The 16,849-nt window shown below is 32.2% G+C and overlaps 1 protein-coding gene across 1 annotated transcript in view; it reads right to left on the reverse strand.

Annotated features, from left to right (window-relative positions):
- The window catches only part of LOC127701134 (kinesin-like protein KIF15), a 64,744-nt gene that overhangs the window by 10,102 nt on the left and 37,793 nt on the right, over window positions 1–16,849 (reverse strand). Inside the window, exons 19-26 of the mRNA XM_052204925.1 lie at window positions 11,579–11,776; window positions 10,011–10,118; window positions 8,245–8,350; window positions 7,061–7,191; window positions 5,925–6,002; window positions 5,197–5,313; window positions 1,370–1,537; window positions 114–320 (exon numbers count right to left, since the gene is read on the reverse strand). Coding sequence (XP_052060885.1) covers window positions 114–320; window positions 1,370–1,537; window positions 5,197–5,313; window positions 5,925–6,002; window positions 7,061–7,191; window positions 8,245–8,350; window positions 10,011–10,118; window positions 11,579–11,776 — 1,113 coding nt within the window. The remainder of the gene's footprint in view (window positions 1–113; window positions 321–1,369; window positions 1,538–5,196; window positions 5,314–5,924; window positions 6,003–7,060; window positions 7,192–8,244; window positions 8,351–10,010; window positions 10,119–11,578; window positions 11,777–16,849) is intronic.

A 16,849-nucleotide genomic window follows, 5' to 3' on the forward strand; every position in this document is an offset into this window, starting at 1 on the left:
GATATCCAAAACAAGATATGATACTAACCCCTCATATTCCACATGGAATCATAAATTCATTACAAAAGAAAGTTGTATACCCTGGGTAATCAATAACTTATATGGATTAATACCTCTATTTGATGATCCTCTTCCATTGTTTTCTTTTCCTCTTCCAGATTTAACATCTGACTTTTAACATTTTTTATTTCGCTCACAAGTGACTGTATACTTTCTTCAAGACTTTTAGTTTTCTCCTGTTCAGTTTCTAAAGTGAAATTCTTCTCAAACAGACTGGTTTTCAAGTCTTTAATCTTGTCTAGATAATCACTTATCACTTCCTACAATAGTTAAAGATGGCTTCGTTTAAATTAATCTTTCAATAATAGTTTATCAATTTATTTTTCACTTTACTGACATGTTGCTACAGAAATGATTTTTCTCAAATTTTGCAGAATCGTTTTGAGATATGAATAAAAATCTCAAGGGCAAAATTCACTATAACAGGTTCAACCAGCACTAATTTTAAAATTACAGTTATTGGCAGACAAAGTGCCACTTTAGTGAAATTATAAAATAAATGTGATTAAACTTCAATTGCATTGACATACAGACAAATAGGTGTATGGACAAAATTGTTTTTATACCCCTTCTCAATCTAATAGAGCAATTATACTATCCTTAACCCAATTTAAGCCATCTTTGCATCTAACTAAACCATACTTGTATATTTAACAGCAACATCACAGTAAACACTTCTCTAAAAATGGGCCTTCCTACACAAGGTCACCTTCACTTTATTAAATAATTGTCTTTTCTTTTGAACTCAAACCTAATATAATAAACAGCTGCACCATGAGCACATGATATGCCCGTCGCTTTTTCAAAGAATAAAGTTCAATAACTTTATCTTAATAGATATAAACAGTCACCAAAGTTTCATGAAAACTGCTCAAAGCACTTTAAAGGTGTTCGAAAACTGGAAAATCACCCATTTTTTATGAATAAAATCCCAGCTCACATCAATAGATATAAACAATTCACCAAAGTTTCATACAAACTGGTTAAAGAGTTTTTGAGTTATTGTCCGACATGTTGACGATGGACGGACAGACGAAGGGACAGATAACAGTATGCCATAATACATCCCATAACGGGCGTATAAAAACAATTGTCTTTAATTAACTACAGGGATGGTTTAAGAGATAACTTCATTTCCCTTTTCCATTAGTTATTCATATCTTAAAAAGTCAAATTATCTGACTTTTATCTTTATTCCAACCAAATGATCTTATCTATATACTTATGACCCATCCCAATAATAAGACCATGAGGCGTATCTTACAAGAGTTATCAACAGTAATCTTGAACTGGTGAACATTTATCTTACTGTATTTTGTGTAAGTTGTTTCTGTTGTGTATTGGTAGTTTGCTCCAAGTTCTGTAATTCTCTCTGTAAATTACTGATTGTCTGATTATTAGCTTCATTCTGTCTTTCTTCTTCTCTTAACTGGTCTGACAAAGTAGATCTTTCTTGTTGTGATTCTTGTAATAAAGTCTGAAATAATATTTAAAATTCCAATTTGATAAGGCAAAAGTTTAAATGAGAAGCCATGTCATAATCAAGTTATAAGCCTCTAGTATATAGAATTATTCATGAGATGTAATCAAAGGTAATATCCCTTTCATTACAACATAAATTTTGTTTTAATTCTGACAAAAAGCAAGGAGCCTCAGACCTTTTAAACTGAATTTAGACTATACAAACAGCATTATAATAAGTGCATCTGCAATCTTCATGTAATATAGAAGAATTGTATCCAAATTTTGTGATGTACTAACAGTAATATCATTCCTGTAACAAACATGACTTATAATTTGAACAGAGATCCATCAGGCTTAGACATCTTAAACTGAACTAATAAGTGCCTAGTAGGAATAACAAAATTAAGTTCAAGTCAAGATAATTTGCACATATTTCTAAACTGGCTACAATAACTAGAGGCTCTAAAGAGCCTGTGTCGCTCACCTTGGTCTATGTGCATCTTAAAAACAAAGGACACAGATGGATTCATGACAAAATTGTGTTTTGGTGATGGTGATGTGTTTGTAGATCTTACTTTACTGAACTTTCTTGCTGCTTACAATTATCTCTATCTATAATGAACTTGGCCCAGTAGTTACAGTGGAAAATATTTTGTAAAAATTTACAAAAATTTACAAAATTTATGAAAATTGTAAAAAATTGACTATAAAGGGCAATGACTCCTTAAGGGGTCAATTGACAATTTTGGTCATGTTGACTTATTTGTAGATCTTACTTTGCTGTACATTATTGCTGTTTACAGTTTATTTCTATCTATAATAATATTCAAGATAATAACCAAAAGCTGCAAAATTTTCTTTAAATTACCAATTCAGGGGCAGCAACCCAACAACGTGTTGCCTGATTGGTCTGAAAATTTCAGGGCAGATAGATCTTGACCTAATGAACAATTTTATCCCCGTCAGATTTGCTCTAAATGCTTTGGTTTCAGAGATATGAGCCAAAAACTGCATTTTACCCTATATACTATTTTTTAGCCATGTCAGCCATCTTGGTTCACAGGCGGGGTCATCGAACACATTTTTTAAACTAGATACCCTACTGATGATTGTGGACAAGTTTGGTTAAATTTGGACGAGTAGTTTCAGAGGAGAAGATTTTTGTAAAAGATTACAAAAATTTACGAAAAATGGTTAAAAATTGACTATACAGGGCAATATCTCCTTAAGGGGTCAACTGACCATTTTGGTCAAGTTGACTTATTTGTAGATCTTACTTTGCTGAACATTATTGCTGTTTACAGTTAATCTCTATCTATAATAATATTCAAGATAATAACCAAAAACGGCAAAATTTCCTTAAAATTACCTATTCAGGGGCAGCAACCCAACAACGGGTTGTCCGATTCATCTGAAAATTTCAGGGCAGATAGATCTTGACTTGATAAACAATTTTACCTATGTCAGATTTGCTCTAAATGCTTTGGTTTCAGAGATATAAGCCAAAATCTACATTTTACCCCTATGTTCTATTTTTAGCCATGGCGGCCATCTTGGTTGGTTGGCCGGGTCACCGGACACATTTTTTAAACTAGATACCCCAATAATGATTGTGGCCAAGTTTGGTCAAATTTGGCCCAGTAGTTTCAGAGGAGAAGATTTTTGTAAAAGTTAACGACGACGGACGACGGACGCCATGTGATGAGAAAAGCTCACTTGGCCCTTTGGGCCAGGTGAGCTAAAAACATGGTTAATAGTAACCAAACCTTGGCATCAAGGTTAAACAAACGTTACCCATATGATATCTAGGCAAGGCACTTTTTTTTTTTTTGCACCCACCATGCATCAATTTTAATTACCTACTACCCCCACCATGCACAAAATAAAAGTGGAAAATATAACCACCATGCATAAAATTAAATACAAAAATGTTTAATTCTTAAATGTTGCAATTACTTTGAGTATTATTTAATCTGATGGATTGTATACAAAGGTAAAACTTATTATTGATATTTAATAAAGTTTCCTGCATGCAGGGTAAGATATGCTAACCAACAGGAGCAAAATATATCACTATTAGTTTTTCGCGGGAGTCCTGCTTGCATAAACTGTACTCTATCTGGGTTTTTTTATGTTTAAATGTCTGCAATGTTTGGTCTCTCTGTCATAAAACTTTTTCTCTGTGTTAGTAAAGAGTTCTTGTTCAGAGCATACATGTATATTGAAAAATTCTAGTTTGATTGGTTCATTTTTATTTTTGAGTAATCATTTTGTGAATGTTTATGGCCATAAAGCCAGCAGTCCTGATTTTTAAATCAGCAACTACTCTTGCATTGCAATGAAGCATGGAAACATAAAATGGCAGTATTATAATTTTATTTCTTTTCTCCTCTAAAATTTAGGAGGGAGGGAGCAGGATGAAAAAAGTAAAGTAAATTTGGTCTGGCCAACAAACAAAAAAAGTATGAGAAAGGTTATATTATTTGGGTTCACTTATCATACTACAGGAAAAATAATTTAATTTTGGTCCTGGGTATCCCATGATAAAAAAATTTAAATGGGCAGTGTTAAAATTCCACCCACCCTCTTTTAAAAAAAAATTGACAGGGGTTCCCCTAATGAAAGTGCTTTCAAATTCTTCACCATTCTACTTAGGCCTTCAAGAGTGGGCAAAGGAAGAAACCAGGCAAAGAGATTGGGGGTGAAGCTCTCCTTATCCTAAAAGAACTTCATCTCTCTGAAAAAGATAGGTAATCAAAACCATGTAAAAAAAATAATAAAAGAATACACACCTGGAAGTTAATTTATATTTAAATTATTTCTGAAAGCCCAGACCTTTTTTGTTGATTAACCGTTACATCTCATCCCCCCTATTTTACAAGTCGTTTTTACCCAAGAAAATATTCATCAGAACTCTAGTTCAAACCTATGAACAATTCTCTTTTTGTTTATGGTTACGTCTTTATGGTTTTCCAGGCCAAGTTCACTTGATTACCATTTTTAAAATCTTCCAAATTCCACATCAGGGGACTATAAGGAAGGGGGAAGGCAACATCCATGCTGGCAGAAGTGGGCCAAGGGAGATAACTCGAAGACGATTACAATCAGGTAGACAGAAAAATCTCCGAAATGATTAAGTCTGGCATGCAAACATCGCGACAACAGCTTCTAATTTTATCTATTTTTTGTAACACCATCATAAAACATTATTTAAAATGTTTTGATTAATATTAATGAAATAGAAACCCCACCATGCACAAAATTGAATTCAATTTATGACCCACCATGGATAATTTTCAATATGATTTTGCACCCACCAGGCATGCAAATTTAATAACACTGCCGTCCGACCCTCCCATATATTTAATTCTGGAACAGCCCTGATATAAACCTATGATACAAGTTGTATAAAAAATCTGGCAAGAATTTTACACATGGGGGAGTGCTAACAAGAATGGACATCTAGACTGACGGACAAACATGTATGCCCTGTTTTTCTATATCTCCAGCAATAAGTCGTGCAGGGGACAATAAAAGCATTAGATAGCTCTATAGAAAGTCAATTACTATGAACAACAACGGAATTGTATTGGACAATCTAGAATTGAAATAGCTAAAATCATATAAAATGTGGAATAGAATCATCTCCACATGGTACTTATACAAACTCACCTGATTCTCCCGAAGTAGGTCAGACACTTTACTCTTTTCGTTTCTTAATGTTTCTTCTAACTCAGAAATCAAACTGTCTTTAAATATTTTTTCCACTTGCAAAGTATCTACTTCTTCCTAAAAAATATTATAATGAGAAATAAATAGAATACTGTGAATAAAAGATATGGTATATTAAAACAACAATGAGACTAATACCCAATGACACACATGTTTTTTTTTTAACTTTGGAAGAGAAAGCAATATATTAATTTAGAATCTGCTACTGATATATGACTGATAGATTTTGTACATTAACATGATTAAGGTAAAAGGATGTAGATTTGATGTTGCTTTGCATCTTTAATTTTAGTTAATCATGTTTCGATGTCATATTCTAGTAGGTTATTCCAGTTTTATTGTCCAGATAATCATCATGAAACATTAACACTAGGGCCGTAACGATACACCTAAGTATTGGGTACACAGGACATTGATGTAAAAACTTATCACTCAGTATAGCATGCTCACATGAAGCGTGATACCAAATTTCAGGAAGATCTAAAAAAAAAATGCAACAAAAACAGTAGAAGTCATCTGCTTTAAAGATTTGTCTGTATCAACAAGGTGCTTTAACTTTAACATGCTGCTTAAATGTTTTGTTGACTTTCAGAGTTTTAACATTTTGTTGACTTATAAGAGTTATCTCCCTGATCTTTTATGCTCATCCTTATAGACAAAAGAATTACCTGTAATGATTCCTTTGTTTCTAATGTTGTTTCTAAATTTTTAGTTATGTTATCTAGTTCTGCTGCTAACTGGACAAGCTGAAATAATATAACAAGTATAATCAGAGATATTGAGAGGTGATCCTTGTGGTGGAGTAGAATACTGGACATCCAAGACAAGACAGTTCTATGTAGTTTTGAACAAGATTAAACAAATTAACAGTTTGTATATGCATCTACATCAAATGTAAAAAATTAGTAACATACTTAAAAATTTTTACCAACATGATGAATAAGGAGGCAAAGGCTGAATCATCTTTGAGCCAGCAACCCACAAAAAAAAATTTCAAACACAAAATCCAGTATAATGGTCTTAAGCATACACAAGAATCGAAGACATAAAATCTTCCTGTGTCTAGCTAAGAGTCTTATCTTCTTTTCCTTCATTGTGAGATCACCCGATATGATTTTTCACAGCATTTTTACTTGCCATTAGCAAAAGGCAGTTGCCTCTAGTGGAGCAGACAGTGCTTACCCTTTCAGAGCACCTGAGGTCACTCCCGTTTTTTGGTTGGTTTGTCTTGATCAATCTCAAATTGTCTCAGTAGTATTTTGTAGACTTTTGCTTGTCTTTCCGTCATATTTCTCTTGGTTATGGTGATGTCTGGTTTTATTTGACTTTTGTTTTTGATAAGCCCTTAGTATCTTCTCTATTTTATTCACAATTTGTCATCCTACACGTTATTCCGACTCCAAGCAGACCAGTCTTTGCTCTAACTCCTTTATGTCATGTTTTAAGTGAAGAAACAGCAAATACCAATTTTAAAGTCTTTGGCATGACCCTGCTGGGGTTCGAACCCACAACCTCCCGCACTCGAAGAAATATAGAGCACTAACAACCACTTACATTTCTAACATGAACCCAGACATTTACCTTGAACTTTATACAGTGTTTTTTTATTCTTTTTTTATTGAAGTATACTGTAAAACAACTTAATTTTGTAGTAACCTATTCTGAAAATTTACCATGTTTAGCCAATTTCATGGGAGTATATTTTCTTTACTACAAAAGCAAAATTACAATTTTGGAAGTAATTTATAGAGATTTATTTTCACCGTTTTGTTTTGGTGAATAAAACTAGGTTTACAATATATACCTTAGTCTCCAGTGTATTTAAATTCTTTTCATTATCCTCTTTGGTAAACTTAAGTTCCTTCTTGAGGTCATCCAGCTGCTTTTCGTTTGATGTCATCATGACATTATAATCTCTAGCTTCTTCTTTATTCACTGATTAAAAAAGAAAACATTTTCGTGTATATAAATTATAACAGAGATTAACTTCCATGAGCATGATCATTCAAAGCATTCTTTCTCTAAGTAACTTGGCATTCTTAAATTTTGCAATATCACTTAAAAGAACTTGAAAATCACCACTCCAGAAAATAAATGGATGGACACATTCGATGCCCCTGTTTGCATATAACATTATAAAGGGACATAACTAGAGAACTGTAAAAGTAACGTCACCCAATTTTTTCCATTTATGAAGGGCATAACTCCAGAATGGTGGTAAAAGTGACACCACCCAAATTCGAACTTGATGTGAGTTTTATGGTAATAAGCATTGTGTATAAGTTGCATAACATTTGGTTGAGGCAAACTAAAGTTAGAGATTTTGTTGGGATAAGACTCCTGGTGTTTGTTTAACCCAGGTTAAATTACTGAAGAACATTTCCTTTTTGTTCTGCCACAATAGTTCAGTATAGAAAGGTTTGTTTACAGAGGTTTAATTACTGAATAATATTTTCTTTTAGTTCTGACTCGGCATTTAGTATAGACAGGTTTTTAGTTTACACACGGTTCAGTTTAGACAGGTTTTCAGTTTACACACTGTTCAGTTTAGACAGGTTTTCAGTTTACACACTGTTCAGTTTAGACAGTTTTTCAGTTTACACACTGTTCAGTTTAGACAGGTTTCCAGTTTACACAGGATTTAGTTTTAATAGACAGATTTCCAGTTTTTACACAAGGTTTAGTTTACACAGTTTAAGTTCAAGAGTAAGCGGTTATGAGTGAAAAGGATCACAAAGTTAACAAAGTTTGGATTGTGACAAATGATTGAATTTTCAGAAAGCAAATAAGACCGATTAAATTGTTCATGGATAAAAAAGTCAGACACCCCATATACCTTTTTTTTTTACATAGCCAAATGTATTTAATATAGTGTTTGAAAATTGTAAAGACTTTTATAAGTACTGAAAATTAAAATCAAAATTTGAAGACCAATATATACAAACTGTCTAGTATCTTGTAAAATAATAATAGTGCATATGCACTTACTTCTGGCCTCTTCTTGAGATTCTAGTAGCTGTTTCTGTAGTACAATCACCTGTTTTTCTGATGACTCAGCTCTTGAGGCTAGGTCTGCTCTTTCTCTATCTAATATCTGGTAATAAAAATCAGTTTAATTAATAAGAATTCACATATATAAAGGAAAAGTTGTGGTGAATTGACACTTACAACAGGAAAAGACTTCAATATTCATTATTATTTAGTTTTCCCTCTGCATGTATCAACCTGCTCACTCCTAAAAAAAAATCCCATATAGCTATTTGGTTATGTTAATTGTGTATAACAAAAAAAAAATTTTTGATGATGATATTTAAACTATAAAATGATGATATTTAAACTAAAAATGGATAATCAGATTTTCATAATATTGATAATTTATGAAATAATATAACCGGAATTGCAAAACAATCAGTACAACAGACAACATCAGACTCCAACACATGTAGGATCTTAATAAGTCCTGGGAAAGAAACATATAGGACATATATATCTTTAAGGGTATTGTCAACTCAGTAGTCATTGCTTTTATCATGTTTATAAGTACAATGTACTCACATAATTTAAAACAAATCTTTCTAAAACACTCCTTTGAAAAATTTAGAAAAGTTATTAAGAAACTAAGGTTCCAACTCCTAAAGGTTGACCGTAGGTATATTTTGCTTTTCTTTGTAGGTCTTCTTCACAATATTGACATTGTAATATAATTGCATACTAGGGTAATATCAATTTCAGTGCATACAACACATGTTTCTGGACTACTTTCATCAGGTAGGTATGTAACTCAAAGTTTGGAAAGCCAAAAATATAAAATATTTGAGAGCATCCAAAACCACAAGGCCAAAATCAGAACAGTCAAATCCAATCTGCATTCTATTTTGCCTGAGTGACTTGCAACCTGTAAAGATAATTGGGTTTTCTACATTTTGATATCGTAAAAATATCAGCCGCAAGCTACAATGTGAACCTTCTAGGCAAGTGACACAGCGAATGAGCTAAAAAGCTAAACATTGTGTTGAGCAGCTGATATTTAACAATATCTATATGTAGAAAACCTGATAATCTGTTTATTGTTCTATTACTGGTCCTGTCCCCTCTCTAAGATAGTTTTACAATTGACAAAAGAAATCTTGATAACATCTCCTCACATATTATGACATAGCTGATAACTTTTCCTCAAACATTGTGACATCACTGATAATGCCTGTTCATGCCTCAAAGCCGTGATACAAGAATTAAAGAGAAACTAATCAGGGTGATATAGGCGAAGGGAAGGACAATATCAATTAATATCAATACCCAGACCTGAAAATCAATACATATACATAATCATTCCAATATATTTTCAAAACAAATCGTTAATTCCAAAGAATCATGTTCTTTAGCCAGTTTTATAATTTGACCTATGATAATGTAAAAATTAACTCCAGGATTCATGAAAAGGGTCAAAATAATCTTTATCTTATTACATGTATTAGCAATAATTCAAAAACCAATTCAACACAGAGTGATATTTAGAAGTACAACAATTTTTTTTCAGCTAGACCAATATTGAATTGAACTGGATTAAATTCAAACAAATCCTTCAAATTAAAAGCAGTTTTCAGGACTCTTTCACATCTATACACTTCACAAATTTTAAGAAATTAAAGTTCAACACAAATTTTAAGAAATTAAAGTTCAAGGATAATTTAAAAGAGAACCACCTACAATTCCAGTAAAAGCAGCAATACTTTCATGTTTATCAATCTCTATACCTCATTTAACTGTCCATTTTGATGATCTACTTTAGATATATGTTGCCTTAATTGGATAGCCTCTGTCTCAAACTCAGCAATTCTTTCCGATAAACTATTATTTTTGTCCTGCAATATAAATTCATAAAATTGATTAGACAATAATGCAGCTTGTAACTTATGCAAATATTTCCAAATTCTGATCAATTATTCTCTGAGGTGACTTTGGGAGCAAAACATGTAATCAGACAAGGTAGATATATTGCCCCTAAATATGTGATGACATTAATATCATTTTGATTGATATACTGAATGTGATTGATTTACCATGGATTAATTTTGATTCATGGGGTACTAGTTATATAGATTTATTGGCAAACTACGAGTTTAACTATTTGAAGCATTACAAATTCCTAGATTATTTATATGGAAAATGTGTTAAAACCCATAAATCAAATGCCCACAAGATTAAAACTCCAGAAAAATTGGATCCCATCAAAAGTTAAGGCAGACACAGACTTAACTTAGCCAAACCCATTTACTAATATTTACAGTGATAATGTCGCTCCGAAAATGCAAAAAGAATCCCAGTTTCTATATATATCCCAGTCTACTGACATGTTAATAATTCATCATGATAGAATGTGTTGCCAAATGTTTCCCTCCACCCACATATGAAAGATATATCCACCAGTACAGGTTCAAAATCATATAAGATGCAACTAATCTATAAATATTGTATAAGAAAGAGAGAATTTGTTGATGTGTAACTTTCTGAATATACAGACATCATTTTATGATGCATTATACTATTATTGTGTGTCCTGATTCACCTAAATTTAACTGTATACAAAAATGTGGAAATATTTCATTATTTATAAATCTTTATTAAATTGAACATTTTTTTTTTTCATACACAGCTACTTTTGCATAGGTACTATTTCTGTACCAAAAATCTGTAGTACTGGAAATCTACTTTGAATATTCAGTACTATATTGTTACTTTAAAATTATTGTAATATTTAGGTACCTGTATTTAACAGTACTTGATTTGCACTTGAAATTTTAGTACTACAGATTTTTGGTTACACCGTTACATTTTCAGCATTTTGAAAGTTTGTCTAGTTCAAATCTCTTAAAATTAAGCTTTTCAAACATGGAATATTGCGATCACTGGTGGTATTACTTATGTGCCAAAATTTTTAGTACAAATCAAGTACTGTAAAATACAGGTACCTAAATATTACAATAATTTTAAAGTAAAGAAATAGTACTAAATATTTAAAGTAAATTTCCAGTACTGCAGATTTTTAGTACAGAAATAGTACCTATGCAAAAGTAGCAGTGTATCCACAGTACAGGTTCAAAATCATATGAGATGCACCAAATTTATTTATTGTTGTATAAGAAAGAGTGAATTTATTGATGTGTTCTAAACATACAGACATCATTTTTTGATTTTTTACGAATTACACTCTTATCATGTATCCTGTTTCACCTCAATTTAACTGTATACAAAAATGTGGAACATACTTTATTATCAAATATTTCTGTATCTAAATTTTTGTTATTTAACTGTATTCAAATACCTGTAAAATTTTCATTTCATCCATTAAAGCCTGGTGGGCTTGTTCCATCATAAAATCTGGTTGTGTTTCATCAAAAATATCCTCGTCTTTTTCAAATGGTATAGAATCATTTAAACTTGGTGTATTGGATCCTGTTGATGGTGCAACAATCACTCTGTTACGTAAAGTATATGCTGCTTTTTTTGGTGTTGTTATTTGCTACAAAAAATTGAACGAAAAATATTTTTCTACTATTGCAGACCTTGGATCTATACATGCTAGAGTAATTAATTACATTTCAATTACATCTGATTTTTTCAATCAAATAACAATTACGATATATTAATTATTCAAATATAACAAGCATTCTGAGAATATTGCATGGCAAAACATAGTCCCCTACCGGTTGAAAATTCATTGTCCTGGAACAAAATGCTAAGGTAATTGTAATATTTTCTATATTAAAAAACAACAACAAAAAAAGTCCAAATATCTCCTGGCGTAAATATTGAACATTTAATCTGTTTATACTAAAATATATGAAAAGTTTTTCTTGTGACTAAAGTTTCACTAAAGGAGTTATCTCTACAAGATTATTAGACAGATCGAGGACCATAACTCTGCAAAACTCATCCAAACAGAACAAAATTCAAAATGGATCTGTAACTTGTCATGGTTAAACTATAACCGAATAGCAAATCAATATCTTCAAGCATGACAAAAAAAGTGTGGAAAACTGATTACTTGTGTGTATTTTCTAAGTCCAAGGACCATAACTCTACAAAATAAAATGCTCCGCTGAGCGCAGCTTGATACGACCGCAGAGGTCGAACCCTGAACAGTTGGGGCAGGTATGGACACAACATTCAAGCTTGATACAGCACTGAATTTGGATTGTGATTAAATATTTGACACAGCACAGGTTTCTGACACAGAATGAATGTGGTCTAAGAACTTAAAATTTTTTAATTTACCTATTCAAACCATATCATTATTATTTGCTTTTATATATAAATCAGAAATAACCAATTTAAAATGGAAAATTTTAAAGAAAAAAAATCCCCCCCCCCCCCCCAATTTTTTGAACCCCCTTATGATTCATCACCCCCAAACTCAATCCCAGCCTTCCCTTTGTGGTATGGTACCTTGCAATACAATTTCAGAGAGATCCATACACTTGAACACAAGTTATTGTCTGGAAACTAGAAAAATGCTTGTTTCTTGGCCCCTTTTTGGCCCCAAATTCCTAAACGTTTAGGGCAATTGCCCCCAAACTCAAACCCAGCTTTCCCTTTGTGATATGGAACCTTGTAGTACAATTTCATAAAGATCCATACACTTACACACAAGTTATTGTCCTGAAACTAGAAAAATGCTTGTTTTTTGCCCCTTTTTTGGCCCAGAATTCCTAAAATTTTGAAGCAATTTCCCCCAAAAATCAATCCCAGCCTTCCCTTTGAGGTATGGTACCTTGCAGTACAATTTCAGAGAGATCCATATACTTGAACACAAGTTATTGTCTGGAAACTAGAAAAATGCTTATTTTTGGCCCCTTATTCCTAAACGTTTTGGGCAATTACCCCCAAACTCAATTCCAGCTTTCCCTTTGTGATATGCAACCTTGTAGTACAATTTCAGAAAGATCCATACACTTACACACAAGTTATTGTCATGAAACTAGAAAAATGCTTGCTTTTTGCCCCTTTTTTGGCCCCTAATTCCTAATATTTTGAGGCAATTACCCCCAAAATCAATCCCAGCATTCCCTGTGTGATATGGAACCTTGTGGTACAATGTAAGAGAGATCCATACACTAACACACAAGTTATGTCTGGAAGTTACAAAAATGCTTATTTTTGGCCCCTTTTTGGCCCCTAATTCCTTAACTGTTGGTACCATAACCCCCAAAATCAATCCCAACCTTCCTTTTGTGGTATTGAACCTTATGGTAAAATTTCATAGAGATCCATTCACTTAAACTAAAGTTATTGTGCTAAAACCAATGTGTCTTCAGACGACGACGACGACGACGCCAACGTCATACCAATATACCAAAAAAATTAACTGAACGGAACAAAATTCGAACTTGATCTAGAACTTGTATGGTTAAGCTATAAAACAAAGATCAGATTTATATCTTGAATACCGTATAAACTCGCCTAATAGTCGATCCTACTATAAGTCGGGTGCCCTTTTCAGCTCCAAATTCTAAGGATTTAGTCTTGACCCTCGTATAAGTCGGACAAAATTTGGGCATTTTTTTTTTCAGCTGACAGTAACTGAACGCCGGTAAAACCAATGCAAATCCAGGAATAATATTCATTTCTGCATTAATGTTTGTTTGGTTTGAATTTAGTTGATGCTCATCATGATAATTTATATTGCTGTTAATAATAAAGATGTAATCATTTCTCTTGTTTTGTTCACTGTTCAAATGTTTGATTAGCCATGTGTTGTTTACTAAATGCATCAATGATTTTGTAGGGTATGACTAACAACCTATTGTTTGAGAAAAGCGTATATAAACCAATATGAACCTGAAAAATTTAAAGTCAATCAACACTTGATGAAAATATTTTTCACAGCATACATAACTTGGTGTTAAATGAGCATGTACACTTCATAATTCTTATTATATTGTGATGATTAAAGGATTAAAAAAATTAAGTGAAGCTAATCAATATATTTAAATAACTAACTCCAACTCATTAGTGTCATCTGTTTACCTATCACTGATAGTTTTCACACCTTTAGTAAATACAACTCTTTGTCTCTTAATTGGGGTTATATTGGATTATATTGGCTTGTCAATCAATTTTGTAATTTTTGTTTACCTGAGACACTTTAATGAATAATATTTTGATTTTGGGAATGAATCTTAGAATTATTTTTTTATTATTATATGATTTATAAGCATTGAATTGATATCATGATATCACAATAATGACACAATAACTCCGCTGAAAACATCCTTTCACATATTTGGTACATTGTTATCTCCTTTTCATTTTTGGTTCTTGGCTCTTCTTTGGGGTTTTTAGGAAAACCATGTGACCATGAAAATCAATACACAAACCGGAAACAGTAGAATTTCAACACGAATTTGCAGAAAATGTTTACCAAAGAACAAATAAAACACAAAGACAGTATTGTAGTCATTTATTTTCAACAAAAACTTTTTATTTATTGATTTATGTAGGTTTGGCAATCAAAAACGTAGTTTTGACCAGGAAATTCACTCCTGACCACTTTTCTCAAGCTTGGATTTTTCCTCTGGTCGCTAGATCTCGTCTATTAGTCGGTCCCCCTCTCTGGATTATGAATTTTACTCCCAATTTACCGACTAATAAGCGAGTAGGAACGGTAATCTTCAAGCATGACGAAAATAAAAAGAAGAATGTGTCTGAGGACACCAATGCCCCCTCTCAAGCTTTGCAACAAAAATGGGACAGACGGACGGAAAGACGGAAGGACGGACAGTCAAAGCTAACACTTAATGCCCCTGTTGCCTATGGCGGGGGCATAAAAAGTATGGAAAACTGATTACTTGCTTGAAGTCTGAGGACCATAACTCTGCAAAAATATCATCCAAACCAAACAAAATTCGAACTGGATCTGTAACTGTTCATGGTAAAACTATATGCCAAATATCATATCAATATCTTCAAGCATGACAAAAAAAGTGTGCAAAACTGATTACTTGCATGATTTTTTTAAGTTCAAGGACCATAACTCTGCACAAAATCATCAGACCAGAACAAAATTCAAATTGATCTGTAATTGGTCATGACCAATATTAAATCAATGTTTTCAAGCACAAAGAAAAAGTGTGGAAAACTGATTTGTAAGACTGACAGACAGACAGGCTGACAGACAGAAAGCTTAAGACAGACGGATGGAGTGCAAATCTAAAGTTCCCTTCAGCTTTGCTGGTAGGGGACTAATTAATTACATTTTCAATTCTATTAATTATATCTCAGTTACTTTTGTCCCATATTATATTAAAGAACTATATCATATATGATAAAAATACAAACCAGCTAGTACAAAACATTTATAAGTGCAATAGCCTCTTAAAACATTTAAACATTTGAATAAGCCTTGTCTACAAATTTTCATATTTAATTGTTTCTTAAAATCATCATTAGATGCCATAATCTAATATATATATCAATATGTTAATTCATTAATTAGTTTGCAAGGGAATTTGTGTTCCTATACTGTTCCATAATTCAAAATCTGTATTTTCCAATTATATGTTGTTTTCGACTGACACAATTTAAACAAGAGTTATTTCCCTTTTGTTGTCATGTTGGAGGTCAACATCCACATTTCCTGAATAAATCATCCAAAATCAACTTATTATAGGGGTTGTTCTTTAAACAATATTAATTTCTTTAAGCTTTGCATAATTTATCCTTACGATCTAGTAAGGATCTCTTCTCAGACTTATTTGTACCACATTTCTCAATTTGGTATTCAAGTCAAAGAAGAAAAATTCCCAGTTACACCTACAACATTGCTGCCGAGGGAAAATGGGAAATAACTCAAACTCAAATTAAGTCACATCCAAAAACTATCAACATGTTGTGAGTATGTCCTGTGTCTAATCACCCCATATCATTTATCTTTATTTTACATTTCTAGTTGTTTGTTTTACACTGGATGCCATTGTTGTATGTTTCCACTCTGCTGAATACAGAATTTGGTAGAAAAACTTTGAATTGTACTCACATCAATAGATTTTAACATGCAGACATGAAAATTTAGAACTGTATATTGCCTTAGGTATAATAATCAAGGGACATTCTTTTACTTGTCAAATGAGTTAATGGAAAAGACAGCTCCTAAGGCTATTTAACATGTATATGTAAGAGAATGATAATCCCTTTCTTCATGAATAAGTACGAGCGTTAGCGAGTACTTATCATGAAGTAAGGGATTATCATTCTCTTACAAACTTAGAATATTGTAAAGTGCTCAAGGCTCAAATGATCTATTCAAGAATTAGTTTCATTGTCAGTGCAATGTTTATAATTGATGCATGACTTCCTTTTTCGGCATGTCATTTATGGATAAGTTTTAGTGATTTGAGGACTTTCTTATCATTTGCGAAATATTAAAAAAAAAAATGCGTTATTGATATTAGGTGACACAACAGTAGAAAGAAATTGTAGGAATTGTATGTTTCCTGATTGTGAGTATGAATGTAAATCATGTAATATTTTAGTGAGGAATTATCCTGTTTTATTTACAGTTTAAATCAATTAATACATTAGAGTTACAACTAAA

The sequence above is a fragment of the Mytilus californianus genome, unplaced genomic scaffold (genome assembly GCF_021869535.1).
Source record: "Mytilus californianus isolate M0D057914Y unplaced genomic scaffold, xbMytCali1.0.p SCAF_5, whole genome shotgun sequence".
NCBI classification, from domain to species: Eukaryota; Metazoa; Mollusca; class Bivalvia; order Mytilida; family Mytilidae; genus Mytilus; species Mytilus californianus.